Source organism: Somniosus microcephalus, chromosome 16 (genome assembly GCF_052327205.1).
Source record: "Somniosus microcephalus isolate GS21.2 chromosome 16, FLI_Smic_1.0, whole genome shotgun sequence".
NCBI classification, from domain to species: Eukaryota; Metazoa; Chordata; class Chondrichthyes; order Squaliformes; family Somniosidae; genus Somniosus; species Somniosus microcephalus.
In genome coordinates, this window is record NC_141002.1 from 109,183,708 (window position 1) to 109,208,594 (window position 24,887).

The following is a 24,887-nucleotide window of genomic DNA, read 5'->3' on the forward strand; positions in this document are numbered from 1 at the left end:
ACATTTTAAAATTCCCAGCTCTTTTGCGCTGGTTCGGCTGATTCTGGCCGGATTGTGCTGATATCACTGGTGAAAACTCGATCCTTATACTTTTAAATTGAATCCATTGAGGGCAGAAAGTCAATGTAGGTTCATGCGGACTGGGCTGATGGACAAGCATGGTTTAGTGTGGCACAGGATACTGACAATATTTGCACAAGTTAGATTCATGGAGCTTGGATGAAGAAAGGAAGGCGAATGAACATTGGAGTCATTGATATTGGAGGTAACAAAACCTTGGATCAGGACTGGCAGAGATGGAAATAAGCAGTATTACTGCTGGAGAGAATGTGCGGTTTGAAGTTCAGCCCACGGCTACACAGACGGTCTGATGTAGGGAAGGGAATTTGTGATGAACAATGTGAGCGTTTGTTTCACTCTTCCAATGTTCAGCTGAAGAACGTTGTGACTCATCCATGACTCAACGTGTGATAGCATGGAGGTAATCGTGGGGCAGGATCGGTGTTGCAGGGGTAACACTGGGTGCCATCAGTGTGTATATATAAAGCTGGCACATGTCTATGAATGATATCACCCAGGGCAGCACATTGATGCAGAAATGGAGGGCTCTGGAGATGATAGGGAAGGGAAGAGAAGCCATTGCTGCATTCGGATCGGTAGGAGGGGAACTGTGCAAGGGCAGTCATGTGGAGCTGGATAATGGAGGAGAAGCAGATGAGGAGGACAGAATGATCGAATGTGTCAAAGGATGTAGAAAGATCGAGGAGGACATCAGTCACGGGTTAGCATCCAGGGTGGTCACAGTACTGTTATATCGGCAGAAGTTAGACTGGAGGGATGAGCACATGTTTGAGTACCTTGGGGATGGGGCAATAGTTAGAGAGGACCAATAGTTTGATTGTTTTTCTTGAGTGGATGGTTTTGAAGGGGAGAGGGAAGTGCCAATGGAAAGGAACTCTTAAACAATTTTAGAAGTGGTCGTGCAGATTGTGATTTAAATCTTGCACTCAGTCACTGCTAAACAGATATTTTAAAAATAAGCATCTTAAAAGAAGAAAGGCTTGCATTTATGTGTAGATTATTAGACTAATTTTACCAAGACTGATCTATTAACAAAATATAAACACCGACTGAAATAGACAGGCAATTTCTGGACTGACGTTAATCCCACTCATTAATAGAATGCCTCGGGAGTTGACAAAATACATCTTACATTTCAGTTTCTGGTCTGATTTGAGTAAATGTGCTGTAAGTAGTAGATTGTGCATGTTTTCTAGATTATTGGATTCTCCGAGGAGTTTAACCATATGAAACAATTTGGTGATATCATTGCTGACTTGCCATCGTTCTGTAGCTCCTGATGCCCCGTACACACACTGGAAACAGACGGTGTTTTACTTAGAAGACTACCTGACAGTGAAACGGGGAGAAGAGATTTGTGGAACCATAGCAATGAATCCCAATGCAAAAAACAATGTAAGTCAAATCTAACCACTTCCGTCCCAATGGAAAACTCATCCCTTTTCAATGTGGTTTAACATCAATTTTAGTATTAGTTCTGTGTTGAAGCAGTGGTTAATCTCTTGGTTTATCTGCTTTTTATTATTCAGGAAAGGGAACCTGCCACCTCAGCCTGGCCTGGCCTAACTGGTGATTCCACTAAGTGCCTGATTCTTAATTCCCATAAATAGGGATGGCCAGTAAGTTGCCCTTGAGGAGGTAGTGGTGTGCTGCTGTCTGTGCCATGATCCCAAATCCAGAGAACAATAAGGAAAAGTGTCTCTAGCTACAATTTTAAATTACATAGAATATACGACACAGAAACAGGCCATTCGGCCCAACCATCCCATTCTGGCATTTATGCTCCACTCGAGCCTCTTCCAATCCTTCCTCATCTAAATCTATCAGCATAACCCTCGATTCCCTTCTTCCTCATGCTTGTCCAGCCTCCCCTTAAATGCATCTATACTATTTGCTTCAACCACTCCCTGTGGCAGCGAGTTCCACATTCTCACCACTCTCTGGGTAAAGAAGTTTCTCCTGAATTCCCTATTGAATTGCTTGAGGACTATCTTATATTGATGGCCTCTAGTTTTGCTGTTCCTCACAAGTGAAAAACACTCTCTCTGTATCCACTCTATCAAAACCTTTTATAATTTTAAAGACCTCTATTAGGTCACCCCTCAGCTTTATCTTTTCAAGAGAAAAGAGGCCTAGCCTGTTCCTCCTTTCCTGATATGTATACCCTCGCATTTCTGGTATCATCTTTGTAAATCTTCTCTGCACCCTCTCCAGTGCCTCTATATCCTTTTTATAATATGGCGACCAGAACTGTCCGCAGTACTCCAAGTGTGGTCTAACCAAGGTTCGATACAGGTTTAACATAACTTCCCTACTTTTCAATTCTATCCCTGTAGAAATAAACCCTAGTGCTTGGTTTGCTTTTTTTAAATGGCCTTATTAACAAATTTCCACTGTAGACTTGGCTCTTGCCTTATAATCTTTATTTGAATACAAAAAACAAGGTGAAAACTTTAAAAAAATAAATTGTGCTGATGCATTAACTCTCTTGTATCCAGCTCTGCCATCGGTGCCTTTGTTCTGACTGTCTCCACTCTCCACAGTCTGTCCCAGGAGTCCTGCCGTTTACTTTGTGAGGCTCGTCATCCTATCCCAAGCCATTTCCTTTCCAAGTGCTCCCTCTGTCTTTGCCAAAATCTCTTGTCTTTCTTCACAACTTTGCAGCTATTTTTCTCACGGGCTTTGATGCTTCTCTTTTGCCCAATGCTGTTACTGTCTTTCCAAAGACCTCCTAAGCTTCCCTTCCTAACACTGCTTCTCCCTGTCCCAAACTCTGGAGAGGCCAATTTTTGGCTGCTGACATAATTCATAGAATCATAGAATAGTTACAGCACGGAAGGAGGCCATTCGGCCCGTCGAGCCCGTGCCGACTCTCAGCTAGTCCCACTCCCCCGCCCTTTCCCCGTAGCCCTGCAAAAAAAATTTCTTCAAATACTTATCCAACTCCCTTTTGAAAGATAAGATTGAATCTGCCTCCAGCACCTTTTCAGGCAGTGCATTCCAGATCTTAACCACTCGCTGCGTAAAAAAGTTTTTTCTTACGTCACCTTTGGTTCTTTTGCCAATCACCTTGAATCTGTGTCCTCTGGTTCTCGATCCTTCTGCCAATGGGAACAGTTTCTCTCTATCTACTCTGTCCAGACCCCTCATGATTTTGAACACCTCTATCAAATCTCCTCTCAACCTTCTCTGCTCTAAGGAGAACAACCCCAGTTTCTCTAGTCTATCAATGTAACTGAAGACCCTCATTCCTGGAATCATTCTCGTAAATCTTTTCTGCACCTTCTCTAAGGCCTTCACATTCTTCCTAAAATGTGGTGCCCAGAATTGGACACAGTATTCCAGTTGAAGCCGAACCAGTTCATCATCATTTCCACAGTTTTGAACTCTATACCTCTATTTATGAAGCCCAGGATCCCGTAAGCCTTTGTAACTGCTTTCTCAACCTGCCCTGCCGCCTTCAACGATTTGAGCACATGTACCCCCAGGTCTCTCTGTTCGTGCACCCCATTTAGGATTGTACCCTTTAGTTTATATTGCCTCTCCCCATTCTTTCTATCAAAATGTATCACTTCATACTTTTCTGTGTTAAATTTTATCTGCCACGTGTCCGCCCATTTCACCAGCCTGTCTGTGTCTTCCTGAAGTCTATCCCTATCCTCCTCACTGTTCACTATAGTTCCAAGTTTTGTGTCATCTGCAAATTTTGAAATTGTGCCCTGTACACCCACGCCCAAGTCATTAATATATATTAAGAAAAGCAGTGGTCCTAGAACCGACCCCTGGGGAACACCACTGTATACCTTCCTCCAGTCAAGAAACAACCGTTCACCACTGCTCTCTGTTTCCTGTCATTTAGTCAATTTCGTATCCATGCTGTCACTGTCCCTTTTATTCCATGGGCTTCAACTTTGCTGGCAAACCTATTATGAGGCACTTTGTCGAACACCTTTTGGAAATCCATGTATACTACGTCAACCGCATTACCCTCATCAACCCTCTCTGTTATCTTATTAAAAAACTCGATCAAGTTAGTTAAACATGATTTACCTTTAACAAATCCGTGCTGGCTTTCCTTAATTAATCCACACCTATCCAAGTGACTGTTACTTTTGTCCCTGATTACTGTTTTTAAAAACTTCCCCACTACCGAGGTTAAACTGAGTTGTCTGGCCTGTAGTTGCTGGGTTTATCTTTACACCCTTTTTTTGAACAATGGTATAACATTTGCAATTCTCCAGTCCTCTGGCACCACCCCCGTATCTATGGAGGATTGGAATATTATGGCCAGTACCTCCGTGATTTCCACCCTCAATTCCCTCAGCATCCTAGGATGCATCGCATCTGCTCCTGGTGATTTATCTACTTTAAGTACAGCCAGCCTTTCTAATAACTCCTCTTTATCAATTTTTTTCCGATCAAGTATCTCCACTACCTCCTCCTTCACTATGAGCTGGATTTTGTCAATGGGGAGCTTTTGGAGGCGGGACTCCCACTTGTCGGGTTTTAGTCCCGCCTCCATCAACTTCTGGCCAACCCACGCTATTTTCCCTTGATCGACCTTGTTAAGCCCGCCCAGCGGGCTCAGCAGGCCAATTAAGGGAAAGCTGGTTACAGAGAACGTCAGCGCATGACGTTTCATCTGTCAAATTTTTGACAGATGAATTGTCATCGTTTGATAGCTCTGTGAAGCTGTCAAACACTGACATTCTCTGTAGTTTGATGAGTTCTTGAATTCAAGACTCATCAAACCTCTTTCTTTAGCAGAAATTAGATGGTTGCTGCATTGGAGAATGCAACGGCCATCTGTCATCTCTGCCGCGGAGGTCCGAGACTCTCCACATACCCACCGACTGAAGCCTGCAGGAAGAAACAAAGGTAAGTAAACTTTTACTAACACTTTTTCCACTTACCTCACATACTCACCTCTCCACACCTGCACCCGTCACTTACCTTCACAGTGCACTTTTGCACCCCGCAGACCCACTACTCGCCTCGGTGACCCTGGCGGGGTTCGGAGCCTTCGGGGAGCCCGCACTTGTGTGGGTAAAATGGGGATAATCCTCTTATCTGCCTGTTAACGACCTGTTAACAGGCAGATAAGTGGCACTAATCCCCTTCCCGCCTCCAAGGAGACGGGACCCGGCGCGGGTCGGCTACCCGCCTCCTGGCAAGATGGCACGGAGACAGGTTGGGCACCCGCCCCCAGATTCTGCCATTTTCCCGGCAGTCCCGCCTCCCCAGGGCTGGCAAGATCGCGCCCTGTGTCTATGGTGAAGACAGAAAGATCAAGAACTGGTGTAAATCCTGCCAGAATGGGAATGCATTAAGGGCACTCGATTCCTGGAGTCAAGTCGTTCTGAAAGTTATTCACAGCTCCGACTGCAGGGGCTTGGCCTAGTTTTGGGACCAGAAGATTATGTGTAGGTGAAATTTACAGAGGTGCAGATAATTAAAGGGAAGCTGCAGAATAGGGGATAAAAAATCCTTGCAACTTTTGGAAAGGCTAAAAGGAAACCTCAACCAATTGGCAGCCTTATGCTAGGCTGAAGAGGGAGAGGGCAATTGATAGACAGAAATGAAGGAAAAGGAAACTTAATGTGGAGGCATGAGTCTCGCAGGCAAGTGCTGGAGCAGCCCACACTGAGATTTTAGCCCTCTGTTGACCATTCCGCTCACTGGGTGTTGGCTGCACAAGCTGTGCTTCTGACTGTCCACTGACCCAGACTCTGAAGATCGGTCCTTGCCAGGTAGGCATAACAACACCAGCAGATATGGTTGGTAACATTGCAACGGGTGTAGCATGGGTATTGGTCACCTCGACAAGCCTTTCTTTAGCAGTCTAAATAAATCTGACATCCTGTGACTGGGTGCTTCTGAAGAACCATCCCACATTACACTTAGTCAGGTATTCCAATACTGTACCTGTGCAAGTCTGCTGTCACAACCTCGCCTGGGAACAGGAGCCTCTTTGTCACTGATCATGTGTCAAATTGAGGTCTGTGCTCCTCTGTCTGCAGATGTTGCTGTGCCAATACTGGCGGGGGGTTGGCACCGAGCGCCTCTGTCTGCAGCCCTCCAACCAGCCTGATATCCCCACTCTGGTCCTCTTCTTCCCCCAGAAAGGTGAGATGGGGGATTCTCACTGGGGAAACTGATGGTGCATGTGGGGAAAATAAAGTGAGAACTGGACAATGGTTCGTGGAAATGTAAATGGCAACAGAGAGAAAACAGTCCCGGCATGGCCTGAACATGATAGCCCCCTTTCAATTTATTTTCCAGTTCCAAGCAGCCCAGGACACCTAATTCAGTTGCACATCGCTAACACCATTGCCAAGTGCACCACATGAACAAATGTTGGGAGACTCACTGCCACATTTCAGTATTTAATTGAAGTTTCCTCTATTTTAAACGAGTGCACCATCTGTCGCTGTAATGTGTCCTCCTTACGCCCAGTCTACAACCATTTATGAAGCACAATGGAGAGGAGAATTGGCCATTGCCTTTTCCCAAAGGCGTTCCCCCGAGAAGCTGTCAGTTTTGGTTATCTAACATTGACTGCAATACGCAACAAATTCCTGGATTTTCCCCTAACCCCTCCGCCCTTTTAATATTGATTAGGTTAATTTGAGGAAACACTGATAATGATAGGAGGTGCTGCAGAAATCAGCTTGTTAATTTATCTTCTTCCTGTTGCTCAATTCCCTGCTTTTGCAATGAGAAAGTTAATTTTGTTGATACCAAGCAATTCAGACACCTGAAACCTGCAACAATTTCCCCTTATTTATTATGACAAATATCGTATTCTGTGGAGGCAAAATTACTTTCAGAAAAGTGTTTCAATAATCTGACTACAATCATCTATTTTAGGTGGCAGATAGGACTACTTGTCACAACTAAAGTTCTATGAAAGAGGCTATGAATTCCAACCAAACATTAGACACAAATAATAAGTATGACTTACCACCTAGCTGAGGTATCGGAATCCTGTCCGGTGCATGACCTTTCACCGCACTCCCTCCGTGGTTGGTGGGACCGCTCCAATGGGACCACAGATCTTTGGTCTCATCGAGCTCGCACCCCATTTCCCGAGAAATATTTTTCAATAATAAAACATCACATCATACAATTTTATGTCACATTTTCACGCTTGTGTGAACTGCCGGTTTTAATGCACCTGAGCTCGGTGTGTGAATAAATCCCTGCAGATGCTGCTCTGGAACAGATCTGGTACCGTGGACTTCGGCCATCTGCCCAATTATTGGCTTTGTATCTTCAGCATGAGTGGCGAAGGGCCAAGATTATCTTCATGGTCTTTTAAAACACATTTGAATGATGTAATGCTGCCTATTTCACTGGGGACTGGAAATCCTAATTTTTTTTTCAATATTTTAAAAACTTTTCAATGTTGAGGTAAAACTAGTTCTTTTTACATCCATTTCTATGAAGCACTTTGGGAGGAACAGCATGGAGAGGCAGTATAATCTAAATGGTACTATTTTTGAGGGGGGATGCAAGTGTAGAGGGACCTGGGGGTGCGTATTCATAAATCGCTGAAGGTGGCAGGGCAAGTTGATAAGGCTGTCAAGAAAGTGTATGGGATACTTAGCTTTGTAAATAGGGCCATTGAATACAAAAACAAGGAAGTTATGCTAAATCTCTGGTTAGACCTCAGCTGGCGTATTGTGTACAATTCTGAGCACCACACTTTAGGAAGGATGTCAATGCCTTGGAGCGGGTACAGAGGATGTTTACCGGGATGATACCAGGGATGAGGGACTTCAGTTAAGTAAAGGGATTGGAGAAGCTGGGGTTGTTCTCCTTAGAGCAGAGAAGGTTAAGGGAAGATTTAATAGAGGTGTTCAAAATTATGAGGGGTTTTAATAGAGCAAGTAGGGAGAAACTATTATTTCTGGCAAGTGGGTCGGTAACCAGAGGGCATAGATTTAAAGTAATTGTCTAAAGAACTAGAGGGGAAATGGGGAGAAATGTCTTCACACAGAGGGTTGTTAAGATCTGGAATGCACTACCTGAAAGGGTGGTGGAATCAGATTCCGTAGGAACTTTGAAAAGTCAATTGGACATGTATTTGAAGAGGACTAATTTACAGGGTTATGGGGAAAAAGATGAGATGTGGGATTAAATTGGAGAGCTCTTTCAAAGAACCACCATAGGTACGATGGGCCAAATGGACTCCTTCTGTACTGTAAGATTCTATGAATCTCTCCACCAACAGGAAGATAATCAGCTGGCGCATCCCTCCGAGCTCTTGGCCTGCCCGAGTGTTGGTGCAAGTGATGTTGGGAGGTCAGCACTTGACTAATGGTACAGGAGAAGGACCGGGAGACGGGATTAGATCGCTCCAATTGAAGAGAGCCTCCTACTGAGCTGGATCCCTGATTCTGTGTTTATGTGAACACCAGATACAAATCCTGTTGGCTGGAGAGTGGGTCCTCTTGCTCCCTAAGCTCATGAGTGATGATAATCTGTGGTCATATCCTCTCTTTGATTTTTGTAATACATTTGAATTCAAAAGAAGTGGCTTAGCTCTGTCCAGTTCCTATAATTTTTACATACTTTTGAAAAAATATGAATCTTCAATGTACTTTGGTCTACAAACCTTACCCTTTCCCCAGAGGTATGAAAAATGAAGCTGAGGAATTCAGTAACAGGAGGAGGCCATTCAGCCCCGCGTGCCTGTTCCACCATTAAGTTAGATTATGGCTGATCTGTATCTTAACTCCATTTACCCGCCTTTGATCCATACCCCTTGATACCCTTACCCAACAAAAATCTATCAAACTGAGTCTTGAAAATTTCACTTGTCCCTCAGCATCAACAGCCTTTTGGGGGAGAGAGTTCCAGATTTCCACTGCCCTTTGTGTGAAGAAGTGCTTCCTGACCTCGCTCCTGAATGGCCTACCTCTAATTTTAAGTTCGTGCCCCCTTGTTCTGGATTCCCCCGAATCCCTGAATCATTTTTAACATTTTGATTAGATAACCTTCTAAACTCAAGGGAATACAAGCCCAGTCTGTGCAACCTGTCCTCATAATTTAACCCTTTTAGCCCCGGTATCATTCTGGTGAATCTGCGCTGCTCCCCCTCCGAGGCCGATATATCCTTCCCGAGGCGCCGGGCCCAGAACTGAACCCAGTGTCCAGGTGGGGTCTGACCAAGGCCCTGTACAGCTGAAGCGTCGCTTCCTCCCCTGTATATTTCAGTCCCTTAAGATAAAGGCCAGCATTCAGTTAGCCTCTCTGATTACCTGAAAACCCAAATCCATTTGCTCCTCCCTAGTCTCTCACCATTAAGATAATTTTCCAATGTTTCTTTATCGGATCACAAGTAAATGACTTATATACATGAAAACAAAATTTTTACAGGGCTATGGGGCAAGAGCAGGGGGGAGTGGGACTAATTGGAGAGCTCTTTCAAAGAGCCAGCATGGGCACGATGGGCTGAATGGCCTCCTGTGTTGTATGTTTCTATGACCACACACTTCTCCACATTAAACGCCATTTGACATAGTTTTGCCCACTCGCTTAATTATCGATCTCTCTTTGTAACTTCCTGCTCCCGTCTACACTACTTACTGTGCCTCCTAACTTAGAATCATCTGAAAACTTGGATATACTATTCCTTCATCCAAGTCAGTGAAAAGCTGAACACGGAAGAAGACACAAAAATTTCCCGGAAATAGTGGAGATCCAAGGATCTAGCGAGAATGAGGAACTGAAAGAAATTAGTATTAGTAAAAATGTAGCACTGGAGAAATTAATGGGTCTGAAAGCCGATAAATCCCCTGGACCTGATGGCCTACATCCTAGGGTTTTGAAAGAGATGGCTATAGAGATAGTGGATGCATTGGTTGTCATTTTCCAAAATTCCATAGATTCTAGAACAATTCCTGTAGATTGGAAGGTGGCAAATGTAACCCCACTATTTAAGAAAGGAGGGAGAGAGAAAACGGGGAACTACAGACCAGTTAGCCTGACATCAGTAGTAGGGAAAGTGCTAGAATCTATTATTAAGGACGTGGTAACAGGGCACTTAGAAAATAATAATAGGATTGGGCAGAGTCGACACGGATTTATGAAAGGGAAATCGTGTTTGACAAATCTATTCGAGTTTTTTGAGGTTGTAACTAGCAGAATTGATCAGGGGGAACCAGTGGATGTGGTGTATTTGGATTTTCAGAAGGCATTCGATAAGGTGCCGCACAAGAGGTTATTAAACAAAATTAGGGCTCATGGGATTGGGGGTAATATACTAGCATGGATTGAGGATTGGTTAACGGACAGAAAACAGAGTAGGAATAAACGGGTCATTTTCGGGTTGGCAGGCAGTAACTAGTGGAGTATCGCAAGGATCAGTGCTTGGGCCTCAGCTATTCACAATCTATATCAATGATTTGGATGAGGGGACCAAATGTAATATATCCAAGTTTGCTGATGATACAAAGCTGGGTGGGAATGTAAGTTGTGAGGAGGATGCAAGGAGGCTTCAAGAGGATATAGACAGGCTAAGTGAGTGGGCAAGAACATGGCAAATGGAATATAATGTGGAGAAATGTGAAGTCATCCACTTTGGTAGGAAAAATAGCAAAGCAGAGTATTTTTTAAATGGTGAGTGATTGGGAAATGTTGGTGTTCAGAGGGACCTGGGTGTCCTTGTACACGAATCACTGAAAGTTAACATGCAGGTACAGCAAGCAATTAGGAAAGCAAATGGTCTTTATTACAAGAGGATTTGAGTTTAAGAGTAAAGACGTCTTACTGCAATTATATAGGGCCCTGGTGAGACCACACCTGGAGTATTGTGTACAGTTTTGGTCTCCTTACCTAAGGAAGGATATACTTGCCATAGAGGGAGTGCAACGAAGGTTCACCACTGATTCCTGGGATGGGGGGATTGTCCTATGAGGAGAGATTGAGTAGACTAGGCCTATATACTCTAGAGTTTAGAAGAATGAGAGGTGATCTCATTGAAACATATAAAATTCTTAAGGGGCTTGACAGGGTAGATGCAGGGAGGATGTTTCCCCTGGCTGGGGAGTCCAGAACCAGGGGTCAGAATCTCAGGATAAGGGGTCGGCCATTTAGGACTGAGATGAGGAGAAATTTCTTCACTCAGAGGGCAGTGAATCTTTGGAATTCTCTGCCCCAGAGGGCTGTGGAGGCTCAGTCGTTGAGTATATTCAAGACAGAGATCAATATATTTTTAGATATTAAGGGATATGGGGATAGTGCAGGAAAGTGGAGTTGAGGTAGAAGATCAGCCGTGATCTTATTGAATGGCGGAGCAGGCTCGAGGGGCCGAATGGCTGACTCCTGCTCCTATTTCTTATGTTCGTATGTCACAAATCCATGCAGATCTCTTGGATCAGCTGGGACTTGTCCAGGTGCTCAGTCACTCTGTCCCTGATGACTGACGTTAAACTGAGGTCTGTAGTCACCTGGTTTTTCTCTCCCTCCCTTCTTAAATAATAAAGTGACGTTTGCAATTTTCCAATCTAAAAGCACAATTACTGAGTCTAGAGAGCTTTGGAAAATTATGACAAACACATCTACAATTCCCTCACCGACTTCTTTTAATATCCTGGGTTGAAACCATCAGGTTCTGGAAATTTGTCCATCTTAAGTCCCATTATTTCCCCATTTCCATTTTTAAACTTATTAAATCCAATAAGTTCCGCCCCTTGATTTATTTTTAGGTTTTCTTGTACCACTGGTATTTTTTCCTCTTCTTCTACTGTGAAGATGGATGCAAAGTATTCATTTAACAAGTCTGCCATTTCTTTATTGTGATTACAGTATCATCTGTGCCTGGTTTTAATGGGCCCACATTTCCCTTTGCCATTCTCTTTCCCTCAATATATTTATACAAACTTTCATTAATAAGTCACAGCCATGTGGAAGAAATGTCTCGATTACTGAGGAGGATTAAGAATCTTACATTACTGAAAGTAAAATCATTAAAAGTAAACTAATTTTTGTTGTTTTCTTGCTGTTCATTAATAAGCACCAATTTCAACATATTTTGCTGGGGGTGGGGGTAATTAGATTTCGGCTGAAAATTCGCAAGCTGAGATGAACCTTGACCAGGCTCCGGTTCCACGCGAGTGACCGTGCAGCAGATAGCCTCGGCATATGGTGGCGGTGCAGAGATTAACTCGCCAACATGCGACCTTGAATTTTTGAATTGGGCGCAAGTTGATGCTGAGATGTTCGTCAGCAAAGGGAACACATTGAGCCGCAAACACAAGATAATATTGTAGCGATGAAACAAAACGGCAAATCTGAACTAAAACCAGAAATGCTGGAAATACACAACAGATCCGTTGGCATCTGAAGGTCTACAGCCAACACTAAGCTTCAGACAGTGACACACCTGCATATTTGTAGTAGTTTAATTTCAGTTGGAGGGAATGAATTCAGTTTGTGATTCTGTAATAATATTGTCATTTTCATTGTTCGAGATAAAGAATCTAAATTTGCTTTTATTGCAGCGTGACCTGGATTTCACGCTAGAGCTGGATTTCAGAGGCCAGTTGTGTGAAGCATCTCTGTCTCATGATTACAAAATGCGTTAAGTACACGTCATCACATTTGAAGTGATTCTAGGATTATGAATATTAAGATGTGAAACGCTGCAGCTAACAACAATCCTCCAACAAAATAAGTCATTTCTGCCATTGGTTTGATGCCATGCTTTCCATGGAACTGGCATTAGTCACGGTCACTGGCCCAAAGTGTTCCAGAAACTGGAAATGGAAGCGGTAGCATTAGAATAGAAGGTGTTGTTTGTTTTAAGAGCCCGTTACTTGAAGCAGAAAGGTTCTCAATGAATGCCAGGATAAACCCTGCTTGTAAGAAGTAATGAAATTATTTTTGCTAAAGATCTGTCAAGATTAGCAACAGAAGATTAATCAAAGCATTTGTAATTTAATTTTTCTTCATACAAATGTTGTTAAAAATTGACTTATGCTTTTTAAAATGCAATAAATTCATTTATTCATCGAATAAACTGCAAATTGTCTTAACATTTTTCTTTATTGACATTGTATCTGACAATTGTGCAAGTTCCCCTTAATTTAACCCACAATAAACTAGCATAAAGGGGCGTTAGTCTGGCCAGCAGCAAGTCGCAAAGCACCACACAGCTGAGTGATGAATTGCACCGTGGCCCCTTTAATAAAGTTGTAGAACCCCCTGGTCAGAACATAGTTGTGGTGCGGATCAGCCCCCAGGACAAATCCAATCACGTGTAATTGGTGGGGTTGAGGGTCTGGGAAGGTGTGTGAGGGTCTGAGGTTCGGTGGGGGGATTATGGAGTCTGAGGTCCGGTGGGTGGTCTGAGGTCCAGTGGGGGGTCTGAGGGTCTGAGGTCCGGTGGGTGGTCTGAGGGTTGGTGGGGGGATTGGGGGTCCAGTGGGGGTGCGGAGGAGCTGGCCCCCATGTTAGCTGACATTGTTAACGGTCCCCTCGCCCACAAATCTGCGGTCATCATCCCTCTCCTCAAAAAAACAACCCTTGATCCCTCCGTCCTTACAAACTACCGCCCCATCTTCAACCTCCCTTTCCTTTCCAAAGTCTTTGAACGAGTAGTTGCCTCCCAAATCCGTGCCCATCTTTCCCGCAATTCCGTGTTTGCGGGTTAGGTTGATTGGCCATGATAAAAATTAACCCTTAGTGTTAGGGGGGATTAAATACGTGGGGTTACAGGGTTATGGGGATAGGGCTTGGGTGGGATGGCTGTCGGTGTAGGGACCGGGAGCTAGGGTTTGGATGATCAGCCATGATCTCATTGAATGGCGGAGCAGGCTCGAAGGGCCGAATGGCCTACTCCTGCTCCTATCTTCTATGTTTCTATGAATCCCTCCAATCAGGTTTCCCCACCTGCCACAGTACCGAAACGGCTCTCATCAAAGTCACAAATGACATCTTATGTGACTGTGTCAAAGGTAAACTATCCCTCCTCGTCCTTCTTGACCAGTCTATAGCCTTTCACACGGTTGACCACTCTATCCTCCTGCAACATCTCTCCACCATTGTCCAGCTGGGTGGAACTGTACTCGCCAGATTCCATTCTGATCAACTAATTGTAGCCAGAGAATCACCTGCAACAGCTTCTCTTCCCGCTCCCACATCGTTACCTCTCGTGTCCCCCAAGGATCTATACTTGGCCCCTTCCTATTTCTCATCTACATGTTGCCCCTTGGTGACATCGTTTCCACATGTACGCTGATGATACCCAGCTCTACCTGACCACCACTTCTATCAATCCCTCCACTGTTTCTAAATTGTCAGACTGCTTGTCCAACATCCAGTACTGGATGAGCAGAAGTTTGCTTAATTTAATATTGGGAAGACCAAAGCCATTGTCTTCAGTCCCCGCCACAAACTCCGTTCACCAGCCACCAACTCAATCCCTCTCCCTGGCCACTGTCCAAGGCTGAACCAGACTGTTGGCAACCTTGATGTCCTTTTGGCCCTGAGCTGAGCTTCCAAACCTCATATCCTCTCCATCACCAAGACCACACCTTCAACTGTCTAGGCCCAGACATTGGAATTCCCTCCGTAAACACCTCGGTCTCTCTACCTCTCTCTTTCCACCTTTACATAGATACATAGATACATAGAAGATAGGAGCAGGAGTAGGCCATTCGGCCCTTCGTGCCTGCTCCGCCATTTAATGAGATCATGGCTGATCCTTTAATTCAGTATCCCGTCGCTTAGGGCCTGTCGCTTTGACCAGGCTTCTGGCCAGCTGTTCTGGTGTTTCCTTGTGTGGCTTGGTGACAGGATTTGTCTGATAACGCTCCTGTGAAGCGCCTTGGGACGTTTTACTATGTTAAGGACGCTATATAAATGCAAGTTGTCGTTGTTGAGGGGGTAATGAAATGTTTGGCGACAAGCTTCTTGAGAACAACTTTAACTGTGCAGATGTAGGAGTTCCATTTAAGACCAGAAGAGACAAACAAACTGCACCGTTTGAAGAATTGAAAAGCAACATTTTTGTTTTTGATTAACATAAAATTCTTTGATGAAGTAACAGAAAAAGTAGATAGTAGATGTAATATATTTAGATTTTGAAAAGATCTTTGATAGGGTACCAGATAGTAGACTCATGAATAAGGTCAGAACATGTGGAGTCAGGGGACAAGTAGCAGAATGGATCGCAAGCTGGCTACAAAACAGACAATGGAGAGTCGGGGTTAAAGGTAGTTACTCAGAATAGTGGAAGGTGAGAAATGGTGTTCCACAGGGATCGGTGCTAAGACCATTGTTGTTCACCATTTATATAAACAATTTGGACTCCGGAATCAGGAGTACAATTTCAAAAGTTGCTGTTGACACCAAATTGGGGGGTATAGTTAATACAGAGGAGGTCTGCGACAAAATACAGGAAGACATACAAGGTAGTAATCTCCAGATTACTCCCGGTGCCACGGGCTAGTGAGTACAGGAATAGGAGGATCGAACAGATGAATGTGTGGCTGGAGAGATGGTGCAGGAGGGAGGGCTTTAGATTCCTGAGGCATTGGGACTGTTTCTGGGGAAGGTGGGACCTGTACAAGCCGGACAGGTTACACCTCAACAGAGCCGGGACCAATATTCTCGCGGGGAGGTTTGCTGGTGCTGTTGGGGAGGGTTTAAACTAGCTTGGCAGGGGGATGGGCACCAGCATATAGGAGTAGAAAAGAGGAATAAGGTGCATAAAAGAGTGAGTGTGTTGGATAGTACTAGAGAATAAAGTAGTACTAGAGGTGGAAGTAGTACCATATTAGATCGGAGCAGAATAAGAAAGACTATGAAAAATTCAAAACTGGGTTTAGAATGCATGTACGTAAACGCACAAAGTGTGGTGAATATGGTTGGTGAGCTACAAGCACAATTAGCTGTGTGGCAATATGATTTTGTGGCAATAACGGAATCGTGGCTTAAAAATGGTGAGGACTGGGCACTTAATATTCAAGGGTACAAGGTGTTCAGAAAAGATAGGGAAGGAAAAAAGGGAGGTGGGGTGGCAGTGCTGATTAAGGAAGACATTATAGTGTTGGAAAGGGAAGATGTTCTTGGGACAAGGACAGAATCCATTTGGTTAGAGTTGAGGAGCAAAGAGGGTATGATCACGCTGTTGGGGGTATTCTATAGGCCTCCAAATAGTGAGAGGGAGGTAGAGGAGCAAATCTGCAGGGAAATCGCAGAGATATGCAAGAGCTATAGAGTGATGATAGTGGGGGACTTTAATTACCCAAATATCGATTGGGATAATGCTAAGGTAAAGGGTAAAGGGGCAAAGGATGGAGGCATTGCTGGATCTGGTGCTAGGGAATGAGGTGGACCAGGTGTCTGTGGGAGAACACTTGGGTATGAGTGATCATTGTATTATAAGATTTAGATTAGCAATGGAGAGGAGCAAGAAACAATCTAGAGTGGAACTTCTAAACTGGAATAGGGCTAACTTCAATGGGATGTGTAAGGTTCTAGCCAGAGTAAAATGGAACCAAAGACTGACAGGAAAAACTCTGATGGAACAATGGGTGATCTTTAAGGATGAGATGTTCCAAGTACAGGCTAGATACATTCCAACAAGAGGGAAGGGTAAGGGAACCAAAGCAAGGGCTCCTTGGATGACGAGGGAGATAGAGAAGATGATGAAACAAAAAAAGAGGGTGTATGATGCATGTCAGGTGAATACCTCAAGGGAGAACCAGACCAAATACATTGGGGCAGTAATTCCTCCCCAAACGCGTGAGTACGGAAGGGGTACTCACGCGTCTGGCCGGAGGAAATGCCGGTTTTCAGCATGCACAGCGCATGCGCTGAAAACCGGCATTTCCTCTCCTCTAACCCAAGAGGTGAAGAGGCTAGCGCGTGCGCTGTAGGGGGCAGCGCGTGCGTCTTGGATTTCCTTTGTTTTGGGGGATTTGCGCATGTGTAAAGGCCTCCGGTCTTTACGCTTGTAAAAAGCACACGTAAGTATTTATTTTTACAGGTAAGTGGTGTTTTAGTGCAATTTAGAATTTTTTTTCCACAGGTTTATTATTTTAAAGAATCTACAATAAGGTAAGTTTAGTTTTAGACCCTTTTTATTAAAAAATTATTTTTTTCAAAAAAAAAATTTATATTATTTTTTTTAACTTATTTATACTTAATTTAATGATTGGGATGTTTTTTAAAATTTTATTTAAAGTTTAAGTAGTGTTTTGGGGTGCAGTACTTCTCATGAGTTTGACAGTTCTTACTCTCAAACTTATGAATGAAGTTTCCCCTCCCCTGATTGGCTGAACAGTGCTCACCTGATCCCAGCCGGCACATCGCACTAACTACGCTGCTGGGTCAGGTTAGCACAGCGCGCCGACATCAGAACCGGGCCACTGACAGGAAATCCACTGCGGGCCAGGTTTCAGATGTCGGCGCACCGGGTAAGTGCACATCGGGGGCTTGCACGCGCGGCAAGCCCCCGACACCAAGTTCTGGGCCAATAAATTGAGATGGGATGTGAAGATGAAAATAAGATTGGCAAAGAGAGAATGAGAGTAGAATCGTGGTTAACATAAAAGGGAACCCAAAAATCTTCTACCGGCATGTAAATAGTAAGCGGGTAGTAAGAGGCGAGGTGGGGCCTATTAGAGACAAAGAAGGTGATATATGCTTAGAGGCGCAGGGCAAGGCTAGAATACTCAATGAGTACTTTGTATCGATGTTTACTAAGGAGGAGGATGCTGACAAAATATCGGTAGAAGTGGAAAAGGTAGAAGCAATGGAAGGGGTGAAAATTGATAGACAGGATGTACTATAAATGCTGGGTATGCTTAGAGTGGACAAGTCACCTGGTCCAGATGGCTTGCATCCCAGGTTGCTAAGGGAATTGAGGGAGGAGATAGCGGAAGGGCTTGCCATAATTATCCAATCTTCCCTAGATGCGGGGGAGGTGCCTGAGGATTGGAAAATGGCAAATGTGAGACCATTGTTCAAGAAAAGGTGTAAGGACAATCCTAGTAACTACAGGCCGGTCAGTTTAACATCAGTGGTGGGTAAAGTTTTAGAAACAATAATCAAGGAAAAAATTAACGGGCACTTGGAGAGGTTTAAACTAATTAAGGAGAACCAACACGGATTTGTAAAATGCAGATCGTGTTTGACTAATCTAATTGAATTTTTTGATGAAGTAACAGGGAGGATTGATGAAGGGAATGCAATGGATGTTGTCTACATGGATTTTCGGAAGGCTTTTGACAAAGTACCACATAGAAGGCTGGTTAACAAAATTGTGGCTCATGGAATAGGTGGGTCAGTGGCAGCTTGGATAAGGAATTGGCTTAAGGACAGAAAACAGCGAGTCATGGTAAATGGCTGTTTTTCAGACTGGAGGATGGTAGACAGTGGTGTTCCCCAAGGGTCAGTGCTGGGGCCACTGCTTTTTTTTATATATATAATGACCTGGATATTGGAATACAGAGTAGAATTTCTAAATTTGCCGATGACACCAAACTTGGGGGTATGGCAAACCAGTGATGATGATACCAATCGACTGCAACAGGACATAGAAAGGCTAGCAGAATGGGCAGACAAGTGGCAGATGGAATTTAATACAGAGAAGTGTGAGGTGATGCATTTTGGCAGAAGGAACAGGGAGAGGCAAAATACACTTAATGGCACAGTTTTAAAGAGTGTGCAGGGACAGAGGGTCTTGGGAGTTAATATGCATAGGTCCCTGAAGGTGGTGGGAAATATTGAGAGTGGTTAACAAAGCAAATGGGATCTTGGGCTTCATAAATAGAGGTATTGAGTACAAAAGTAGAGAAGTTATGCTGAACCTTTATAAAGCGCTGGTTAGGCCACAACTGAAGTATTGCGTCCAGTTCTGGTCACCACACTTTAGGAAGAATGTGAAGGTCCTTGAGAGGGTGCAGAGGAGATTTACCAGAATGGTTCTGGGGGATCCTAGCTGCAAGGACAGGTTGGAGAAGCTGGATTTGTTTTCATTAGAGCAAAGGAGGTTGAGGGGTGATTTGATAGAGGTGTACAAGATTATGACGGGTTTGGATAGGCTAGACGGGGAAAGGCTGTTCCCACTAGTTGATGGTACAAGGACTAGGAGACACAGATTTAAGGTTTTGGGCAAGAGATACAGGGGGGAGGTGAGGAAAAACTTTTTTACACAGCGAGTGGTGAGGATCTGGAACTCGCTGCCGACGGAAGTGGTGGAAGCGGAGACACTCTGTGATGAAATATATTCCATTCATCACTGCCTGTTTTCTGTGTCTTGTAACTGCCTGCTTTCTGTGTCTTTTCCCTTCCCCCAGTCCTCATGTATTATGTATTGGAATGTGCTGGAACTGGTTGTGTGCAGGGCTCCGCCCATACCTGGCTCCTTTGTAATCTAACTTCAGTCGGGTTCAGCCTCCTGAAGGTAGACATCTCTCTATTTTACGTGTTATGTTCTGAGTTAATAAAAGCCTTACTTTTGTTCTGCTAACTTCGAGTCTCGGAATAATTGAGGCACATCAATTTTATTAACTCAATTTTCAACACTATGGATCAACTCCTGAAACCCGAACGTTTGGATTTGGATCAACATGCTCCGGACGCATCAGCACGCTTCGGACACTGGTTTGACTGTATGGAATTCTTCCTGGACAATTCCGCAGCCGTCAAAGACGCTACGGACACTGCGAAGATGAGACTCGGAATGCTACGGAATTGGGTAAGCCACCGGGTTTACCCCCTCATCCAAGACGCCGATACGTACCTGGCCGCCTGCAACACCTTAAAGGCGCATTACCAGCAGCCTACGAATGAGGTGTATGCTAGGCATCTACTCGCTACTCGCGCACAGCGACCTGGGGAATCGGTGGAGGAGTTCCTAAGCATCCTGAAAAAGCTTGGCAAGGACTGTAAGTGCCGAGATGTAAAAGCCGCAGTGTACACCGACGAGCTTGTTCGTGATGCCTTTATCACAGGCCTCAGCTCCACTCACATCCGGCAAAGACTGCTGGAAAAAACAGAGTTGGACCTGAAACAGGCTGCGGACACCGCGCGGTCCCTGGAGATGGCCCAGAGAAACTCGGACGCCTACTCTTCAGCCCGCGCCGCCCACGCCACCACGTGTGCGCCGCCATCTTCCCCGCCCGGCAGCCCGACACCGGCGGGGCCCAGCTCTCCCCCTAGAAGCCCTACGACAGCCGCGACGCGTCAAGGACCCAACTGCTACTTCTGCGGGCAGCCAAAGCACACCAGAAACCTGTGCCCGGCGAAAGGCACCACCTGCTTTAAGTGCGGTAAGAAGGGGCACTTCGGGAAGGTGTGCAGAGGGAACCCCGCCGGAAAACCAACCGCCGGAAAACCCGCCACCGCCGCGTGTGCGCCGTGGGAGCGGCCATCTTGGACGCCATCTTGCCCGACCTCGTGGGGTCCGCCATCTTATGAGCAGACAGCGTGGACGCCATCTTGTCTCGATCAGGGCCCTACAGTGGCATCGGTCACAGTGGACCAGACCAGGCCGCATCCGCTATCCAAATCAATGGTGGACATCGAGGTAAATGGGTGCCGGGTTAAATGCTTAATTGACAGTGGAAGCACGGAGAGTTTTATCCACCCTGAACTGGCACAGCAACTCTCCCTAAAGGTGGTCCCTGCTCAGGGTACCATCTCTATGGCCGATAAAACCCAGACATCGACCATTCTGGGTTACTGCACGGTACAATTGTGCGTTAACGGAACTGTGTATGATAATTTTAAAGTATTAATCATGAAGAATCTATATGCGAGCGTGATCTTGGGTTTGGATTTCCAGTGCAACCACCAAAGCATCACGCTCAAGTACGGTGGGTCCCAGCCGCCCCTCACAGTGTGCGGTCTGGCTACCCTGAAGGTAAAGCCGCCTTCGCTATTCGCGAACCTTACCCCTAACTGCCGGCCAATAGCGACCAAAAGCAGGAGGTACAGCTGGGAGGACAGGCGGTTTATCGCGACCGAGGTAGACAGGCTCCTGAAAGAGCGCATTATTGAACACAGCAACAGCCCGTGGCGCGCCCAAGTGGTAGTGGTAAGGGGTAGCGAGAAGAAACGGATGGTGATCGACTATAGTCAAACGATCAACAGGTACACCCTACTAGACGCCTACCCGCTACCCCGCATATCAGAAATGGTGAACCAAATCGCCCAATACCGGGTGTTCTCCACCATCGACCTCAAGTCAGCGTACCACCAGCTCCCTATCAGACCAGAGGACCGCCCATACACCGCCTTCGAGGCGAACGGACGCCTCTACCAATTCCTCAGAGTCCCCTTTGGGGTGACGAACGGGGTCTCGGTCTTTCAGAGGGAGATGGATCGCATGGTCGATGACCACCACTTGCAGGCAACCTTCCCCTACCTCGACAACGTCACCATCTGTGGTCACAACCAGCAGGATCACGACTCGAACCTCGAGAGGTTCCTGAAAACCGCACAAAAACTCAACCTCACCTATAACGAGGACAAGTGCGTTTTCAACACCACGCGCCTCTGCATACTGGGCAGCGTGGTGGAGAATGGGGAAATCGGACCAGACCCCGACCGATTGCGCCCCCTACGGGAGCTGCCCCTGCCCAACACTCCCAAAGCCCTGAAAAGGTGCCTGGGGTTATTTTCTTACTATTCCCAATGGGTCCCCAACTACTCCGACAAAGCCCGCCCCCTCTTGAAAGCATCCTCTTTTCCGCTCTCTGCTGAGGCCCACGCCGCCTTCAAAAGCATTAAGCAGGATATTGAGCGGGCCACGCTACAGGCAGTGGACGAGAACACTCCATTTCAAGTGGAAAGTGATGCGTCCGACTTCGCCTTGGCGGCCACCCTCAACCAGGCGGGGCGGCCCGTAGCTTTCTTCTCGAGGACCCTCCAAGGCCCCGAGATCAGACACTCCTCCGTGGAAAAGGAGGCCCAAGCCATCGTGGAGGCAGTGCGCCACTGGCGCCACTACCTAGCCGGCAAACGCTTCACCCTACTTACCGACCAGCGATCGGTAGCGTTTATGTTCAACAATAAACAGAGGGGGAAGATTAAAAATGATAAGATTCTTAGGTGGCGGATCGAGCTCTCCACTTTCGAGTACAACATCATTTACCGGCCAGGGGCCCTTAACGAATCCCCTGACGCCCTCTCACGAGGAATGTGTGCCAGCGCCACCGAGGATCGGCTACAGACCCTCCACAACGACCTCTGCCACCCAGGGGTCACGCGGCTGTTCCACTTCATAAAGTCCCGTAACTTACCCTACTCGATTGAGGAAGTTCGGTCTCTGACCAGGAACTGCCGCACTTGCGCTGAGTGCAAGCCTCGGTTCTACCGCCCAGATAGAGCCCACTTAATCAAAGCTACACGGCCCTTCGAGCGGCTCAGCTTAGATTTCAAGGGCCCCCTCCCGTCCGTCGACCGCAATGTTTACTTCCTGAACATTGTGGACGAATACTCCCGTTTCCCATTCGCCTTCCCCTGCCCAGACATGACCAGCGCCACGGTCATTAAATGCCTCAACAGCCTGTTCTGCCTGTTCGGTATGCCGAGCTATATCCACACGGATAGGGGGGCGTCCTTCATGAGTGAAGAGCTACGCCAGTACATGCTGTCCAAGGGGATCGCCACGAGCCGTACCACCAGCTACAACCCCCGGGGTAACGGCCAGGTGGAGCGAGAGAACGGGACAGTGTGGAAAGCAGTCATTCTAGCTCTAAGGACCAAGGGCCTCCCTATCTCCCGCTGGCAGGAAGTCCTCTCGGATGTGCTCCATTCGATACGGTCGCTATTGTGTATGGCCACTAATGCCACGCCTCATGAACGAATGTTTGTCTTTCCTCGGAAATCCACCTCAGGCGTATCCATGCCGTCATGGCTCTCCACCCCAGGTCCGGTACTCGTGCGAAGGCATGTGAGGGGCCACAAGACGGACCCTCTCGTGGAGCCAGTACACCTACTCCACGCCAACCCCCAATACGCATATGTCTGGCACGCCGACGGAAGGGAGGACACCGTGTCCATAAAAGACGTCGCCCCAGCCGGCATCGACAACAACCACGGCAATAGCAGCGACGACGATCACAGCAACCCTTACCCACCCACTATTCTTTCATCACCCCCGGAAGAACATCGACCAACGGCACCCCCACCAACTACCCCTTCAACAACCCCGGCGGCACCCCCGGCAGAGACCCAGGAGGCTACCGGGGACACCCAGCCGACACCCGCGGCACCACAACAGCCACGTCGGTCGCAGAGGACTATCAAACCCCCGAACAGACTAAATCTATAGAAGGGGTGAATGTGATGAAATATATTCCATTCATCACTGCCTGTTTTCTGTGTCTTGTAACTGCCTGCTTTCTGTGTCTTTTCCCTTCCCCCAGTCCTCATGTATTATGTATTGGAATGTGCTGGAACTGGTTGTGTGCAGGGCTCCGCCCATACCTGGCTCCTTTGTAATCTAACTTCAGTCGGGTTCAGCCTCCTGAAGGTAGACATCTCTCTATTTTACGTGTTATGTTCTGAGTTAATAAAAGCCTTACTTTTGTTCTGCTAACTTCGAGTCTCGGAATAATTGAGGCACATCACACTCAATGTTTTCAAGTTGAGACTGGATAGGCACTTGAGGGATATAAACTTGCAGGGCTACGGGGATAGAGCGGGGGAATGGGACTGACTGAATTGCTCTACAGAGAGCCAGCATGGACTCGATGGGCCAAATGGCCTCCTTCTGTGCCGTTATGTCTCTATGACTATGACATTAATAATGTAAAAGTTCCCATGGCACTATTTCGAAGAAGAGCAGGTGAGTTCTCCCTGGTGTCCTGGCCAATATTTATCCCTCAATCAACACCACTAAAACAGATTAGCCTAGAAATTCACTTGGGTGCAGGCAGCTCGCTCACGCCCAAAAGTTAGCGCTGGGCGGGGAGGCATTAGCGCACGCTGTATATTCATCTTCTGCGCCCCAATTCGGAAGCGGGCGCTATACCAGGGTGTGCCCGCCTCCGTTTGGGGCGCTGCAACTGAATATCGGTGCGCTAGTTGCCGCAGCGCCACCCGATGCGGTGCGGCAGGCTGCGGTACTGCAGGCCTCCTCCTCTTAAGGGGGAGGTGCCTGCAATGGCCGGAGCCCCGATCGCGAGTGCCGGCAAAAGAGCCCGGCACAACGGAGAAGTGCCGGGCTCCACGGAAACCAGCCGGCAATGCCGCGGGGGGGGGGGGGGGGGGTGGTGGAGGGGGCCGGGGAAGGAGGTGCGGGCAGGCGGCCGCCGAAAAAGCGGCCGGCCGCACCTTCCGCTTTAAAGCGCCCCACTATGGCAGCAGGACGGCCCCGTTTTCTGGTCGCTGTTTGCGCCCGCTTCGGAGGCGGCCGCAAATAAATATGGGGATCGGCGCGGTTTCGGGGCGTTACAGGCCACCGCGCACACCGATGACGTCATCGGTCCCGGCGCAGCGCTAACGGCTACCGCCGCCAATACCACTGCACTCAATTTCCGCGCTACCACCCCGCCGGCGCAAAAGACCTCTTTAGGCGCTAAGTGGGCGCAAGGCCCACTGAATTTCTAGGCCATTATCTGGTCATTATCACCATTGCTGTTTGTGGGAGCTTGCTGTGCACAAATTGGCTGCCGCATTTCTTACAACAGTGAATACACGTCAAAAAAAAGTACTTAATTGGCTGTAAAGCACTTTGGGACGTCCCGAGATGGTGAAAGGTGCTATACAAATGCAAGACTTTCTTTACAAATATATGTATGTATGTGTGTCTGCATACACGCTCATAGAAACACCCA

The 24,887-nt window shown here is 46.6% G+C and overlaps 1 protein-coding gene across 3 annotated transcripts in view; it reads left to right on the plus strand.

Annotated features, from left to right (window-relative positions):
• prmt8b (protein arginine methyltransferase 8b) overlaps positions 1–13,108 on the plus strand; it is a 51,458-nt gene extending 38,350 nt beyond the window's left edge. For 2 of the 3 annotated variants that reach the window (XM_086009721.1, XM_086009719.1), the window contains exons 9-10: positions 1,355–1,476; positions 12,591–13,108. In XM_086009721.1, coding sequence (XP_085865847.1) covers positions 1,355–1,476; positions 12,591–12,674 — 206 coding nt within the window. In that variant the 3' untranslated portion in view covers positions 12,675–13,108. Of the gene's footprint in view, positions 1–1,354; positions 1,477–1,610; positions 1,701–12,590 lie in introns of all 3 variants that reach the window. The other variant, XM_086009720.1, reaches the window with a different exon arrangement.
• Positions 13,109–24,887: the final 11,779 nt, after the last annotated feature.